Source organism: Durio zibethinus, chromosome 2 (genome assembly GCF_047325235.1).
Source record: "Durio zibethinus cultivar Kanyao isolate XHJ-2024 chromosome 2, ASM4732523v1, whole genome shotgun sequence".
NCBI lineage: Eukaryota > Viridiplantae > Streptophyta > Magnoliopsida > Malvales > Malvaceae > Durio > Durio zibethinus.
The window spans coordinates 103,462-120,985 of record NC_143163.1 but is presented as its reverse complement, the minus strand read 5'-3'; the positions used below and the strand labels follow the sequence as shown (position 1 = coordinate 120,985).

The following is a 17,524-nucleotide window of genomic DNA, read 5'->3' as shown; positions in this document are numbered from 1 at the left end:
ATAATCCTATCATTTTTTTATATACAAACTAAATATAATATAATATAATTATCATTCTATCTTATCATTATCCCATGTACCAAATATAACCTAAGGTCATATTTTAATGCATAGGATTACTAATAGGATAGGATAATAATTATTTTATATTATATTTAATTTGTATCTAAAGAAAATGATAAGAATTGCAAAGATGATTGATATTCGCTTGGCATATAATTATTTAATCTTCCTCAAGTGGAGAGTATTAATTTTAATCTATGAGATTAAATTAAATGTCAAATTATACATTTAAAAATTATATTAATAATTTAAATTGTATAAATTTTGAGAAAAAATAATTTTGACAAATAAATAAATTATCTTATTTAAATTTTACATACATCAAACATAAAATAAGATTGTATTATTTAATTTAATTTATAATATTATATTATCTTATTTTATTATATTTTGTTTATCAAACATAATTTAAATATATGAGATAAGATCCACGACACTTAATTGTGAATCAATCATACAATTTTAATTTAAAAAAGATAATTATATTTAACGAGTACTTTTAAAGCTGCAAAATTGATTGCTTAAAACATCAAAAGTATAAAAATTAAAAGTGCAACAAATGATTAAGAACAATTATATAGGTTGGGAGCTATTTGATTTTGTGAGGATGTATCCTTTGTGTATTTCTTGGGACATAATGTGCATGATCTAGTGAGAACCTTTGTCATAGTCGACTTATAGCAACAAACAGAGCAGAACAAAATCTCAAATTCATTGTATGTATGCTATTATCCAAACGATTTTTTTTTTTTTAAGTTTTTTTTTTTGCCACTTTTTTAAAAAATTGAATAATCTATTTTGACTAAAAAGAGATCTTATGGTAGCGTGGAATGGGGCCCTTGGACGGTTGGTAGCAAACACACCCATGACTAATTGGGTTTTTCATAATTTACAAGGACAAAGACCCCGTTTCGTTTTGGGACCTATAAAAATTTACATATAATTTTTTTAATTGAGCAAGATAATTTAAAAAATAATTGTTTTAGGAATTTTTGTAATCTAATAAATGAGTAAAATAATTTAAAAATATTTTCACAACCTATTTGATTTAGATGTAATTTTTTTTAAATAAGTATGACAACTGAAAAAAATATATTTGTGTTACATGTATTATTATGAAATGCTTTATCAATGTAAAAAAATAATTTTAATGTATTAAAAAATATAAAAATAAAAAATTTCACTATTTTTTCAAATCAATTTAAAATTTTAAAAAAGAGCAAATATATAAAACTCCTTTCATTTAATACCTTCCATATTTTGCCTTTCTTAATACATTAATTTCTCGCCTCATTTTATAATACCTAAATTACTTTCATTATCTCAAAAATTTTCCAAAAATAATTTCCAACTTATTAAGTATTGTATGCAACTTTCATTTAATGGTCGGATAATTTGCTTCTTTTATAACAACCTGACTTTTTGTTGATTAAAATTAAAAAAAAAAATGTTGGTCTCCGATTTTTGTAAAGTTTATTATTATTAGAAAATATAAAAATATAATTTAAAAACTTTGAATGAAATAAATTTTAATTATATATTTTATAAAATTTATTTTAAAATATTTAAAACAATCGAGATCAATTTTTTTTATGAAATTATAAATACAAGAGAAATTACAATAATAATCAATATTACATTCGTATATAATATATAATTAAATAAATAATTAACAAATTAAAATATAAAAAATCCACTATAACAATTAAATTGCAGCAAAGTGTTGATTTATTAAAAAAAAAAAGTTAATTAAGCAGATTGAGCTCAACTTAAAAGTTTATGCCCAACCCTAAATTGAACCAATTTCCTTTGTACCCTATTACTTTTAGAGGAGATCCTCGAATACATGTAGTCATATTTCCTTGTCTTTTATATTTCGTAATATAAGTAATAATGAACCTTTCCTTTTCACTTTCCTTTTTTTTTTTTTTTAAACCTTTTCTCTCCACTCATTGGTAAGTATAAACTATGAAGTATAAAAGGTGGATAATATCTTTGTTGGCCAAACAAATAAAGAAAGACTTCAGAGGTAGTGCGACTGTATGAGTCGTTGATGGATCCCTTGGAAGTTTGTTAGTCGTTTGGTGGATTTCTTGAAATAAAAGGATTCTCCTTGGTTCTCCTTTCGGTTGCTTGCTCTATCCTTAATGGGATTTTTGTATACCTTGAATTTGTGGGAAAACTTTAAATAAATTTTTTTAGGTAAATATTTTTAAAAAATTTTGATATATTTCTTAGATAAATATTTATAATAAAAATATTAGCAAAATTTTTATCTTTAAATATGTACCAATTAAATTTGAATTATAAATAATATATATTTTTTTTCATATTACTTATTTTTATATTAAAATTTATCATTTTATTGATTTCGATTTTTTATTAAAATTTTTATGAAATTATTTTAAAAAATTTTCACAAATTTAACTTAAAAAATTCCGTTTAAATTTTATCCTGAAATTGTATATTTTATTATTGAGTTTTGACCAAATTGCTGTTCTCTCTTTTGGTTTTCTCAGTTTCGCTTTAAATATTGCTTTTGGAAAGTGGCTATGAGCTCCGCAGACAAAAAACTCCTTGTCTATATTTGATTGGAATATCCTTTCCTTCCTCTTCGGAGCAAGAATGAACTTGCTTTTGTCATGACCATTTCTTGATTTTTTAATTAAATTAATATTCATCTGAAAAATAAAAAGAAAAGATGAAATCCAGTACTATTTTTTTTTATACGACACAAAAATTGCAAAATCAGGGCACCTGATTCTGGGCATCACAGTGGCGTACTAAAGAAATAAAAAATAGTATGGTCATATACTGATTCACATTACAAAAAACTTTAAACTTTATAAATTATATTGTTAAAGGAATTTTTGTGTTAAAATCCAAAATTTTCAAATATTCAAAAAATATGATTATATCATTTATTAGTTCGATAAAAGTTACCACAACAAGATATCATCTCATGTAATTGTGCTTACAAGCATACATTAATTTAGATATTGCTTGGTTATTATTTTTAAAAATTACATATTACTCATTATCATTATAAAAATGATAAAATATTTACTTTGTGACCCATCTCTTTTTATGTTCTTATACTTCATTTTAGTGGAAACGAAACAAAAAATTACAATAATTTTATTGTTCCATATGTGTTATAAAATATAAACTTAACTTTTCCAAAATTTGGCTGGTCAATTGACCCAACTAAATAACATGTAGCTACGCCCTGTGGTGGGTTTTTTTTTTTTTTAAAAAGAAAAAAAACTTAATTTGGAAAAATTATACTTCAACATTTTGTGCTAAAGTTTTTATAATAAGTGTTGCTCGATCAAAATTATTTTAAAATTATAGTAAAAAAAAGTTAAAATAATGTTTGATAAATTTAATATAGAAGTATTATAAAATTTTAAAAATTATTTGATAATATTTTTATGTATTTAAATGAAAATTTAATAATTAATTTTGTTAAATTAAATTACAAAATTTTAAGTGAAACAAATAAAAAATAATGCGATATTTTGTGAATTACTAAAAAATAAAATCAGAATGTATGAAAATATTATTAAATACTTGTTATTAAAATTAACACTTCTCAAAAAAATTTTGATTTGTACAATTATCTAAAAACTCAAATTCTAAAAATATTGAATAATGAAACTTTAATAATTAAAAATATATTTATCTAAAATATATATTTTTTTGAAATGAAAGATTCTATTCATTAAATTTGGTTATAATCATCTTATATACATAATACGTAGGTAATCCTCAATCCAATATTCACTCTCTCCTAATTGCAAACCAAAATTTGATAACTTACGTGCCCCATATTCCTAGTACGCATTATATGTGAGATCAAACATAACTAGATTAAAGCCATCTTTACCTTAGCTTTTTCTATAATCATTATTATAGGAGAAATGTTTACATTTGTTAGGGATATTAACGGGATAAGGGTAATAAATGTTTGAATTTGATTCGATTTGATTTAATTTTTTTTAAATAATATATAATATTTAAAAAATTTTGAAAAATTAAAAAAATTAAAAAAATATCAAACATTTTAAAAAGATTTTAAAAATAAATTTTTTTGAAAAATAAATAATAAAAATTAGAATTTAATAAAAATAAAAAATTCCATAAAATTAAAAATATATAAAATTAAAAACTGTAAGATTTAAAAAATGAAAAAAAATTTAGAATTTTTTAAAATTTTGTGATTTTATGAAAATTAGGTTTTTTTTTTTTTAGTTTTTTTTTTTAAAGTTTGTGTGAATCTTTTCTTGAATTTAAAAAAAATTATTTTTATTAAAATTTTCAATTTTTTGAATTTTGCAATATTTTTGAATATTTTTAGATTTTTTATAAAGTATTGAGATTTTTTTAAATTTTTTAAAGTTTTCATATATATTTAATTTTTAAAAATATTTAATATTTTATTTTTATAATTTTTAAAAATATTTTAGATTTTTTATTTTTTTAAAAATTTTAATGCAAGCATTGTAATTGATGATGTAACATTAATTGCTTTTTTTTTTACATGTTTCAAGATATTATTGGATATTTATATTATGTCGATAAGTTGAATGACGGTATTAATATTAAGTTCTAAAATAAATACGGAATGAAAGTTTAGTATATAATTGATAATTTTATTCTTTTAATATTAAACTGACAAAAAATATAATATAAGATTATTCTTATATTTAACTGAACTAGTATTTAATTTAATAATATTTATATTTAGGTTGTTGGTTGTTTGCATCTTGTTATTGGGCCGTCGGTACCAGGAAGGGTGAATGGGATACGCATAACGTTGTGGTTGTGTATAAAAAGGTTGCCAATGAGCGTTAGCCAAACTCATTCCTTCTACTTCATTCTTGTTCTCTCAATTCTCTCTCATTCTGTTTCTTCAGTTTTTCTCTGAATGAGGGGTGAGCGTCCCTGTCTCTTCCTTCCCGCATCACAAAATTTAGTTATTGTTTATGTTTGATGCTATTTGTTTTCGTATATTTTATATAGTATACAAGTAAAACAAGGCAGAGCACGTTGTCGCATACACCTATCTGCAAAGACTCTGGCTTTGACCATTATCATCCTGTTTCTTTTAAGTAGCTGATTTTGAGTTGGCGGTAAGAAAGGTTTAATAAGGTAAGAACTCAGTCTTCTTCTTTCTACCTTCCTTTGCATCCATGTGCGTCTAAACGAAGGAGTTGAGATACTACTTTTATCCATAGTAGAGACAAAGAAGATATGTTATACTTGCTCTGTTCTGTTATGCAGTTTTGTTGTTTTGAATTGTGGTTAGGCGTTTGTTGAAATATTTTCTTTTCTTTTTTAATTTTAAAATTTCTTTCTTTTTATTAGGAGAAGGCCAAAAATTAAGGAAGAGGAGGGATGAAGAAAATGAAGTACATCCTGGTGACTGGCGGAGTAGTTAGTGGACTCGGGAAAGGAGTGACCGCTAGCAGCATCGGGTTACTTCTCAAGGCTTGTGGACTTCGCGTTACTTCTATCAAGATTGGTCTCTGTTCTTCCCTGAGTTTCCTCTCCTTCCTTTCGCTTCCTGCTCGTTTCTTTTCAGTTTTTATTGCTACGTTCTTTTTTTCCCTTCCTCTTTTTAGATTTTCTGTCCTTGTAAGATATTCCAAAGGACCCTTGAATCTTGAGAAATTTTCTAAATTGTTCTGCTTTTATCTCTCCGGACTTTTTTTTTTTCTTTTAATTATTATTATCACCAGTTTATTGATGTGTTTCCTAATTTTGTACCATAAACTTATATGTATTTGTACAACTTCAACATCTGTTTTCTCTCACGCTAATTTGTCAGATTTTGCAGAGGCCTATATCAAATTGTTAATTGTTATTGTTCTTTCTTCTACCTGGTTTACAATTTCCCAAATCATTTTCATTAAATACGAAGAAAAATTTTCCTTTCATCCTTTTTTCTTATTTGGAATGAGAAAAATAGCAAAAAAAATGAGGAAAATAGAAAAAAGAAGAAAAATGGGTGGATTAATACTTCTCCATTAATTCCCTTCGAATCCGATATTTTGAAAAAGTGAAAGAAAACACTCAAACTCAAATTAATTATTTTATTTAGAATTTGATCCAACCTCTTTCTTTTCTTGTGTTTTTTCGCCCTCATATCACTCACAAATAAGAGAAAACAGTTTTCTTTCCTGTCCTTCCCTTATCTTTCCCTCACAATTTTCCTTTTTGCTTTATTTTTCTTACTCCTTATCAAACATGGTGTTAATAGTTTTCCTTTCTCAACTTAATTAGATCCTTACTTAAATAGCGATGCTGGGACGATGTCCCCTTTTGAGCACGGGGAAGTTTTTGTCTTAGACGATGGTGGTGAGGTAAAAATATCTTATTTATCTTTTGCCACAGTTCCGCCTTTTACAAAAAATGAAATATGAAGTGTATTTAAGAGATATTATTTGCTAGAGTAATCCCATGTTTTTAGGCTTGCTATAAATATTTATTTTCCCACTTGAAAGGTGGACCTGGACCTTGGAAATTATGAGCGCTTTCTGGATGTCAAACTGACTCGTGATAATAACATCACAACGGGAAAGATTTACCAAGTAAGTTGCCTAAATGACACGTCTCCTTTGTATTTCCTGGATCTAAATATCTAATACCTAAATATTATTAGAGTAGTTGATAATAATATTACTAATGTCAACTTTTCCTTTTCTAATTGCGTGGCAGTATGTTCTTGACAAGGAGAGAAGGGGTGATTATCTTGGAAAAACTGTTCAGGTTTGTCTTTAGTGCTGAAATCAGATGGTATGAGGTGGAATAGAGAATTTTTCATCCTTATTCTCAAATTTTTATCTTATATTTATCATCATACTTATAATATCTCTAACTCCATTCTTGTAAGTATGTAATGAGTATGGATAATTTTTATATTTAAATTTTTTTTAAAAAATAAAAATTTAGCTTTTTATTTTTATCTTGTATATTAAAATAATTTTTTATAAATATATAATTTAAATAAAAATATATTAATTTTAATTAATTTAAAATAATAATTTATATTATTTAGTAAAAAATTTATTTATTAAATATATATAAATATATATTTATATATGTAGAGTATAGATACGAGACATGTGTTATATTATTGTTTTTATTTTCATATTCAATAAAAATTTAAAATGATATCCATCTCCATTTTTACCGATCACTCCCACAATATTATACTCTTATCTAGCCGCATAAAAATTTGGATTTTCTATTGGTTATGGGAAAGATTGATATCCCCTAACCGAAGAAGTTACGCTATGGTGATATATTAATTATGCTGTTGTGTACCAATGTGCTCACATTTGGGCCATTTTTGTCTACATATTCTTGCTATATGTAGGTTGTTCCTCACATTACAGATGCCATTCAAGAATGGATTGAGCGTGTAGCAATGATTCCTGTTGATGGAAAGGAAGGTCCAGCTGATGTTTGTGTCATTGAATTAGGTGGAACAATAGGTACACATGCAGCTACAATCTTGGTTTATGCAACGTGATATAAGATCATTTCCAATTATGTTCAAAGCAACTTATTTGCATGCAGGGGACATTGAGTCCATGCCATTTATTGAGGCGTTAGGCCAGTTCTCATACCGTGTAGGTAAGGCTATATTATATGCAAGTCATGATCCAAAAATGTCAGCATCCTTTTCCTTTTGGATTTTCTTTTAGTTGATTTTATTTTCCTCAATACTTCTTCTTCAGGTGCGGGCAACTTCTGTCTGATTCATGTCAGCCTGGTACCTGTTCTAAATGTTGTTGGTGAACAAGTAAGTTTTTAAACACTACGAATTATGTGTTTCTATATGCGCAAAAAAAGAACAAAAAGAAACTTTCTTACCAGTATAAATTCTTGGCACATTCTTTTGGGAAGATGATTGATCCTCTTTTTGCGTCTTGGAACAAATTAATCAATTGGCCAATGAACTTTTGCCATCTTGTCTACCATGTTCAGAAAACAAAGCCCACACAGCACAGTGTTCGTGGATTGAGAGGCCTGGGTTTGACACCTAATATCTTAGCTTGTCGCAGTACAATGGTTTGATGCTTTTATCACTTTCGCCCACTTAGACATAAACACACGGATGCTCCGTTCTGTTAGCTCTAGATTCTGAATACAGATTCCCTTTAATTTACAGGCACTTGATGACAATGTGAAGGAGAAACTCTCTCAGTTTTGCCATGTCCCGGTATGGTATAATTAGAGGGATAAAGGTTTTATTTGTTTATCAGTTGAATGTTCATTTATGTGGCTGAAAAATTTTAGTTAATTGAAAAATACTTGTTCTAGGCAGAAGATGTTATCACTCTTTATGATGTTCCCAACATCTGGCATGTCCCTTTGCTACTGAGAGTAAGCGTTTTGATTTCAGTTTGAAGTATAATTTTATATGTTCTGCCTAATTCTGACAATTAATAATTGGATATATGTTTTAATTCTTTACTAGGACCAGAAGGCTCATGAGGCAATTTTCAAAGTGCTTAATCTTCCAGGGTGTGTATGATATGATCAATTCTCTTTCTTTGTTTGTCTGGATATTTAATTTAAGCACTGAACATTGTACTTACATCATTTTGGCTGTGTTGCATTTTGCAATTGTCTGTGTGTGTGTGTGTGTGTGTTTTTGTGCAGTATTGCAAAGGAGCCTTCTTTAAAGGAGTGGACAACTAGGACTGAAATTTGTGATGGGTTACATGAGCGAGTGCGTTGCAACTAATTGTCAAATTCAATCTTGAGCTCTTACTGACTGATTCTAGAGTCTTATCTATTTATGTCATGAATGTACAGGTCAGAATTGCTATAGTGGGGAAGTACACAGGCCTTCCTGATTCCTATCTTTCTGTACTGAAGGTGCACTTAACTATTGTTTCCTTTTCTCGGCTGCACAATATTTTTTCAGCAACAAATTTTATTTTCCCTTATAATGAGTCTTTTGTTATATTTGAGACAATCCTGTCCTAATGTAAGGTTTTTTTTTGGCCAGAACCTCTCCTTACCGAAATTCTCTCTCAGTCATCGTTTCATGAAATAAAACATAAGATATTATCGAAGAAAGAGTCAGAGATCTTAATACACGCTCTCAGGCTCAAAGGGTTTTCTTAGAAAACTACTTACAAAACTTTTTTTGTGATTTGGAGCAAAACGGTCATACCGCAACCGTTTATAGAGAATTCTTTAATCATTTCCTTGGAAACTAAATTAGTCATTTAGATTTTTTTTTTGACTAAAAGACATGGTTATTAATATAACTTGGTCCTCTAGGATCGTTTTCGTTGAAATTGTTTCTTTTTATTCCAACTTGTATCATATGTAGGGCTGATCAGTTTTATTTTTCCTACAAATTAGTTTGAAAAATAAAGTTAAGGTTATTTGATATGTGATACATGAATTTAATTATCCAAAAAGAAAGATAAATGAATTTTTCCTATAAATTGTATGCTGTTTGTGCAGGCTCTGTTACATGCATCTGTTGCTTGCCGCAAGAAACTTGTTGTGGACTGGGTTCCTGCAAGCGACCTTGAAGATATGACAGAAATTGAGGTCAAATTGATTTTAAATCCTTTAATGTATCCTGTATTGCTCTTTACTTCTTTAACTTCTTGACAAAAATATTTCGTTTACAGAATCTTGATGCTTATAAGGCTGCATGGAAGTTGTTAAAGGTCTGTATTTTTTTAGTTGTTTATTCCCTTGGAATGACTGGTTAATGGTTTTTGCTTTGAATGATCTCTGATAGTCCTCTGACTGGTTTCTATCTTCAGAGTGCGGATGGTGTTCTTGTTCCTGGAGGATTTGGTGACAGAGGGGTGCAAGGAAAAATTCTTGCAGCAAAGTACGCACGGGAAAATAGAATTCCCTTTTTTGGAATATGTCTGGGAATGCAGGTTGCTGTTATTGAGTTTGCACGATCTGTTCTCGGATTGACGGATGCTAACAGCACTGAGTTTGATCCTAGCACCCGGAATCCTTGCGTTATATTTATGCCCGAGGTTTAATGTTTTCTGTTTGCTATTTGTGCCTTACATCATGAAATAAAGTTATGGTGTTATTTACTAAACATCTTCATGTCCCTGAGATTTAATCAGGGCTCAAAAACGCAAATGGGTGGTACCATGCGTCTTGGATCAAGGAGAACATATTTCGAAGTCATGGACTGCAAATCTGTGAAATTGTTAGCACTATGGACTTCTTTGACACAATAAGCATTTGTTTGTGTTTTTGCACATATTTATTTATTTTTTTTAATGTTGGAATATATGAAGTATTAAATGGTTTATGAGATTGGTCATGTGATAATCTTAAACTTCTTGTCCTAGTGGTTAAAAAGGTTTGGAAAGACATGCAAGGTGGGGTTCTCCCTTTCCTATCCCTATATATCTAGTAGATAAAGAAAAAAGAATTGGCTATGTGATATTTTTATTATCCTTTTTTTGGAGGACCAAAAAGTTTTGGCATTATAATTAGGGTTATATGCATAAGGAAAAGAGAAAGGTTCTGGCATTCTGAATGAATATGGTTTCCAATTAGCTAATCCTTTTCTTTTACATTCCTGTAGGTATGGAAATAGAAGGTATATAGATGAGAGACATCGGCATAGGTACGAGGTAAGTGGAATTGAGATGGATAAGTTTGATGTGTAAGCAACCCTGTGATAATGAAGAATAAGCATGTACTCGTAGGTGAATCCTGATATAGTAGGACGACTTGAAAATGCTGGCCTATCTTTCACTGGCAAGGACGAAAGTGGTCAGCGAATGGAGGTGTGGATCTGTCTTTTGTTTACTCGTTGTGTTTGTGTATGTGTGGTTTGGGGGGAGGGGGTGAATTTCTAGTGGGTTTCTGAACTAGTATTTGGCATATTTATGAGGCAGGTTATTGAAGTACCTGATCATCCATACTATATTGGTGTCCAATTCCATCCGGAATTTAAATCAAGACCAGGAAAACCTTCTGCCTTATTCTTAGGTACTTAAATTGTCATTCCCATTCTTGCTTTCTAAGGCTTATCGGTTCATTGAGAGAGGCCATGCTCATCCTGCATTTTTCTTTTGTTATGTGTATTAGTAAAGTTCATTAAGCACGTTCAGGCTGTACCATGCTGTAATTATTCTGTCTTTTTGAAACATTAGCTAGTTATTCACATGTAATTTCCATGTCAAACTCAGGTTTAGTAGCTGCAGCTTGTGGACAATTAGATGCTCTTTTACAAGGTTTCGAAAGCCGAGAGAAGGTCAATTGTGAAATTGGTAATGGTCCCTCTAACAAGAAAGTTTACCAAAACGGATATGCTACAAAGCCTGCAAATATCATAAGAGATGCTATATACAGTTATTGCAACGGTGTGCATTCTTGAGTGTCCTTTGGCCATATATAATCTGTGTTTTTCTGTAGTGATACTAATTTTGACATGGACTTTTACCGGGATCTCAGGATTGTCCTGTACAGTCATTTGATTAATGCGCGGGTCTAATAGCTTTTCTGGAGGATTGCAGTTATAAAAATAGCTGGATCCCTATATTTTAACAGGGGACAGCTTCTTGTATGGTTACAATTATAATTTTATTTGGCTTGGCCTTTCGGCTCGTTGGTTGCGTTTTATGGTTCATCTTGGTATATATAAGAAAAATATTTTTATTATTTATTTAAAAATTTACATTTTATGTTTTTTTCTGTTGTCTATAAAAATAATATTTTTATTATTTATTTATTTAATTTAATTTATATACATAAATATTATATTGATAAATTTATGAATTAAGATATTAATTTAAGAGAATAATTTAATAATTCAATGCAGCTTAATGTAAATAAGATATAGGGAGATATATTAACCAGATGTTGATGAGGTTATTAAGAAAAATATCAAAGTTGAATTTTGTTCCCCAAAGTTAAATTGTGTTCCATATAAGCGAAGATCTGTTTTCGTCAATTATGTTACATAAAGGCGAATAATTTATATAGTTATTCGCTAACCAAAGTTGGCACTAACTTATTAGTTATTAATTTGAATTCTGAGTGAGAGAAAATGAGAGGGAGAAAAAAAGAAAGAAAAGAAATAAGTACTTGTTTTATAATCTTTTGAGGTTTTTATTTATTTATTTTAAGGATTTGTTACGTGATTTGTTGTGTATCTATGTTAGCAAAGTGTGAAACATATGAGAATCTTTATTTTGAGATTTGTATCATATATATATTTTAGGATAATGGAAAATAAATGAAAATTCAGGCTTGGTAGTGAAATTTTATATGATTAATAATTTTTCACATACTTTTATTTTTAGTTTTAGTGGCTCGTGATTTTTTTTTCAGTCTTAAGAGTTTTCACGTAAATTCTTGTGTTGTATTTTTTTTCTCTTGTTTTTTGTTGTTGTTTGCTATTTTCTGTGAAAGTAAATCTTGACGGTATGTAATTCTGTAAAATATATGCCATTGGTCATTTATATGAAAAAGATGGTAGTTTTGTGTGTGTATTCCTAACCAACAAAGTGATGAATTTGGCACCACTAGATTCTCAATAAAGTGTATCAGAGTCAAACGTTCATTTTACTTTGGAGTTTGGTGTAGTAGTGTGAATAGGTAGGTACAGTCTAAAAAGGTTGGAGACTAATCTTTCTTTCTTAGGAACTTACCTAGTCATTACTTTTAATTTTTATGGGTTATTTTATCAAGTTTAAGGCACAGGACAGAACACCGTAGCATTGATAAGTGAGAATTGTTTTGGATACCACAATTGAAAGGCAAATCAATCACTTTTAGCCAAGCTTGCTTGACGTGTGAACAATCTGGGCACGTTAATAGAAATTTGTCAGGAGTAGGTTCGGTTAATAACTCCAAACATAGCTCATAGTGTATCTTTTGAAAATATGTAGATTTTTTTTCTTAAAAGGATATGGATATCCTTATGACATGTCATTAGTTGCCGTAAGAAAGTGTTCTTGTTAGCTGGTTCACAAGTTTGCACACGGATATTAGTTTAGCGTTGATGCAAGGTATACTGAAATGATTTTGATGGCTGGATAATTCTTAAGAAAGCTAAACGTTGGAGTTACCTCATAATCAACAAGATTGTTCGAAAAGAATTAAAACAAAATTTTTGGAAATTGAGATTTCTAAATATATACTTTTATATTGAAGTATGTTAATTTTTTAATTTGAGAATTATGAATGTTAGATAAGATTGAGATAATATACATTCAAAAATCTTATAAGGTAATTAAATGAATTTGTATCAATACGAAAATTATTAGATATTAATCCAAATTTTAAGTGAAAAATTAGTATGAATTTCAATAAAATTTTATTGGTTATAAATTACTCGACGATTAAGTTTATTTAGAGATCAATATACTTAATGGATAAAAATTTTTAATAAATAAAATTTTTTAATGATTAAATAATCAAACTTTATAAATATGTGATGCCATAGTAAAAATAATGATTGAATTCCCTTCAAAATCTTAGCAAGGTCTTCAAATTTTATTTTTGAAATTGTTACCATATCATTTCACGTTTGCTACCAACAAATATCATGTATGCAATGACATGTGAAATAAATGACGTGAATAAAAATCACACAATGTAGTGAATTAATTTTTTTTTTTCACAACTTTTTATACTTCATACCGTTATTTCTTTGATAAAACCTTCAATAATAAAAGGTTTGCTTAATTTTTCAATATCTAAGTGAAATTTAAGAGAATTTATTATTTATTTTAAAAGTTTTGCATCATAATAATTTTTTTAATAAAGATAATATTTTAAAATATTATCTTAATAAATATTTGAATTCTTTTCAATATCTAGAGAGGATTTTTAAATTATTTTTATTTAAAAATATTATCACATATTTTATTTTTAAAATCTTCTTTCATTAGTCATCCACAAACAAATTTATTTAAAAACTAAAATTACATATGAAAATAGACAAATAAGTAATAAATAAACTAGTAAGCAAATAGATAAATGAAATTAAAATAGGCCTCAAAAGGGTTGGACTAAGCCCATATTGGAGCCCAAGGGGTTGAATGGTGTAGATAATTGGATATGATCGGCTTAGAATCCAAGATGGGGCAGGCCGGTTCGGGTCGGATTTGACTTAAAAAACACTATAAAATGCACCTTTTTTTGGCCTAAGTTCATTTCACTCTAACAAAAAAAAGAAAAGACACAAAGGAAAGCATCATACTTCTCCCTTAGGCGATTTCCGGCCGACTCTGCGTTACCGGTGATACTGCTGGCCCCGCCGTTCACCGGCTTCCGGTGCCTTTTGGGCCCCAAATATTCACTTATAATCAACGTCCTTGTTACAGATCCGAGCTCGGATTTTCAAAAACATGCCTCTAAACTCGTAGATCTGGGACAAATCCCGAAACTTCCAACCGCAGAAACACCCCATCGCACCGTTCGATCCTTCTGTAATTTTAGTATATTGTTGTCCTGCTTTTCCCCTTTCTTTCCACTGTTCCCGATCGTCTAAAGGCTTCTTGCCGCCGCCGCCGGCCTTCACGCCTGTCATTGCCGCAGCTTCTGTTTACGGCCCAGAAAACCCTCTTTGTCCCAGAAAACCCTCTTTGTCTCTGTTGTCCTACAAGCCCGAAGAGGCCTCCCTCATAACGCCTATGACCTCCAAAAATTCCCAGGAACGAAACTACCGCCTTCATCTTGTTATTTAGGCTTTTCTTTTTTTTTTTTTTTGTATTTTTGGTTTTTGGAACTGTGTTCCCTTCCAGGGGATGTGGTTGGTTTTGATTTTTTTTTTTCTGTGGCTGTGTTGATTGCAATGAGGTTAGTCTTTGGATGATGCAGATGCGTTGAATGGGGTTAGTCTATGTTTTGCCCGCCCAATAATTTTCAAAGGAAAAGCCAAAAGTGAAGCCCTTACTTTTACTGAATGATTGCGTTTGATTCTGTAGTTACTGTACTGGTGCTTGCTAATTTTTGGTTGCTTCTGGGTTGTTTGCTTCTAGGTTTGTGTTTGATTTTCTGTGGGTTTCTCTGCTTGGCATCGGTCAATTGTGGTTGCTGGGTTTGTTTCTGGGTTGTTTGGGTTTATTGCTTCTGTGTTGACTTTAGGTTTCTGGGTATGGGTGATTGAGCTTCTGGGCTTGCTGTTGCTGTTGGATTGCTTGAATGTTTACTGCCGAATTGCTTCCTTCTCCTTGTTCCCCTGTGTTGATTGCTTGATTGATGTTGTTTGGAAACACCTAAATTGCCCTGGATCTAAAGTTAAAGTTTCAGATTACCCATCTCCCATCCATCTTATTCTGTCGCCTTGAGAACCCCAAACTACCCAGAAGTTGCTTCATTTTCTTCTATTTTCTGCCCACCTAAAAATTTTCAAAGGAAAAGCCAAAACCGAAGCCCTCGTACCTTTTATTTTGCAAAAACAAAAACAAAAAAAATACTGCATATACAAATTTATTCAAAATAAAATAATATTAATTTAATAATATTTTAAAATTAATAAATAAAATTTTAAAAATAAATTCATTTACGAATAAATTTAAATATTTATGAATAAATGAACAAATATCAATTTTAAATCACTATAATTTTAGCTTACTTATAAATAATTATTTTTTTCATACAAATTTATTTAAAATAAAATAATTTAATTTTTTTAATATTTCAATAATTATTAAATAAGATATTTATTGAATAAATGTAAAAAAATTATAAATATTTCAATAATTATTTATTTTAAAGTATTATTATTTTTTTGTTTTATCATGAATTAATTGTTTTTTTTTCATAAAAGTTTATTTGAAATAAAATTATATTAATTTATTAATATTTCAAAAATTAAGAGAAAAATAACTCAAAAAATAAATTTTTTTACTTAAATAGTTTAAATAATTATGATTATTCAAATAATTAATTATTTTAAATTGTTATTATTTTTTATTTTGTCATAAAGTACTTGTTTTTTATTATACAGGTTTAATCGAAATAAAAGAAAATTAATTTTTTTTCAAAAATTAGTAAGATATTAAAAAAATAAATTTATTTATTGTAATAGTTCAAATAGTTATAATTGTCATAACGTCTAGGTTGAAAAATTTATCCATTAGATATAAAAACTATAAAGTTGTTATCAATTTTTTTAACTAGATGTGATTGGTCAGTTATGTAAAATTTTTTATAATATTATTCTAAGACTAAGCTGAAAGTCTTTAAAAAGAATAGATTTTGATCTACATCAATACGATTAAAGTTCAAGAGTCGATTATATGCAGATAATGTATTAGCATCATTTTATGCTCAAAATTGATATCAAATTAATTGTGTTATCTTGCCTAAACCATAATCAAATATGGTTTTATTATGTAAATCAAAATCAATTTCAATCATTTTATTTATTTATAAACATGATGGTACAAAAAATTTATCTAAATATCAAATAGTCATGTAATTATGCAATAAATATTAAATCATAGTATGTAAAAATTATTATGCAAATATATTATAAATCATACAAAATATCATGTAATAATATCATATCTAGATCATGTAAAAATATTCATGTAAGAATGTCATATAAATATATTAATTATCATGCAATAATAATAATAATGTAAATATATAATATTATGTAAATATATTAATTATTATGTAATAATATAAAATACCATGCAAATATATAATTATGAAATCAAATTTAATCACACAAATATATTAGTAATTATATATAATCATGCAATTATGCACACAATAAATATAGAAACATGTAATTAAATATTATTCAAATATAATATTAATCATGCAATAAAATGAAATATAATCATATAAATAAATATATTAATAATCATGCAATCAAATTAAATATAATCATACAAATAAATACATTAACAATCATGCAAATGTGTTAATAAATCATACAAATAAACATATTACATGCAAATAAATATATTAATAACATTTAGTCACACACAAATATATTAAGTAATCATGCAAATAAATATATTAATAATTATGTAATTAAATAAATCATGTAAATAAATATATTAGGCATATAAATTATCATGTAAATATAATATTAGTTATGCAAATTCATGCAAAAATAAATACCATGTAATAAATATAAAAATAAGAGTAAGTAATTATATATTATAAAAGTTATGCAAAAATCACAAAAAAAAAAAAAAAATGAAAGCCAATATTACCTCAATGGATCATAGGTTTCAATAACTTTTGACTTTTCAAAAACTGATACTTCTTACTGTAAATCTTAACTTTCCTTTCAAAAACTCTAATTGAATATTCTTGCAATTTTTTGCTTGATTGTTTTTTCCTCATTGATTCAAAATTTTTCTCAAAATTTCTCTCATTTAAGGACCTCTGTTTGATCTTTAAGTGAATTACTGTGAGGCCCTCACTTTGATCATAAATTTAAGGTCTTTGAATATGGATTGAATTC

At 27.9% G+C, this 17,524-nt stretch overlaps 1 protein-coding gene across 7 annotated transcripts; it reads left to right on the top strand.

The window, feature by feature from the left end:
* The first annotated feature begins 4,816 nt into the window (after window positions 1-4,816).
* On the top strand, window positions 4,817-11,773 carry LOC111308497 (uncharacterized). Of its 7 annotated transcripts, none has more exons than XM_022906822.2 (24): window positions 4,817-5,000; window positions 5,089-5,217; window positions 5,434-5,590; window positions 6,352-6,431; window positions 6,573-6,659; window positions 6,787-6,837; window positions 7,448-7,565; window positions 7,651-7,707; window positions 7,812-7,876; window positions 8,062-8,145; window positions 8,246-8,296; window positions 8,398-8,460; window positions 8,555-8,601; window positions 8,740-8,809; window positions 8,896-8,958; window positions 9,559-9,648; window positions 9,732-9,770; window positions 9,870-10,097; window positions 10,194-10,279; window positions 10,664-10,712; window positions 10,788-10,868; window positions 10,980-11,073; window positions 11,274-11,447; window positions 11,539-11,773. In XM_022906822.2, exons 3-24 carry the CDS (start codon window positions 5,464-5,466, stop codon window positions 11,559-11,561), a joined length of 1,827 nt encoding a protein of 608 aa, XP_022762557.1. In that variant the 5' UTR covers window positions 4,817-5,000; window positions 5,089-5,217; window positions 5,434-5,463; the 3' UTR covers window positions 11,562-11,773. The 7 variants fall into 7 exon arrangements, with proteins under 7 accessions (XP_022762557.1, XP_089599550.1, XP_089599561.1 ...); XM_089743424.1 differs by having other exon boundaries at window positions 4,864-5,000; window positions 7,951-8,145; XM_089743435.1 differs by having other exon boundaries at window positions 4,923-5,217.
* Window positions 11,774-17,524: the final 5,751 nt, after the last annotated feature.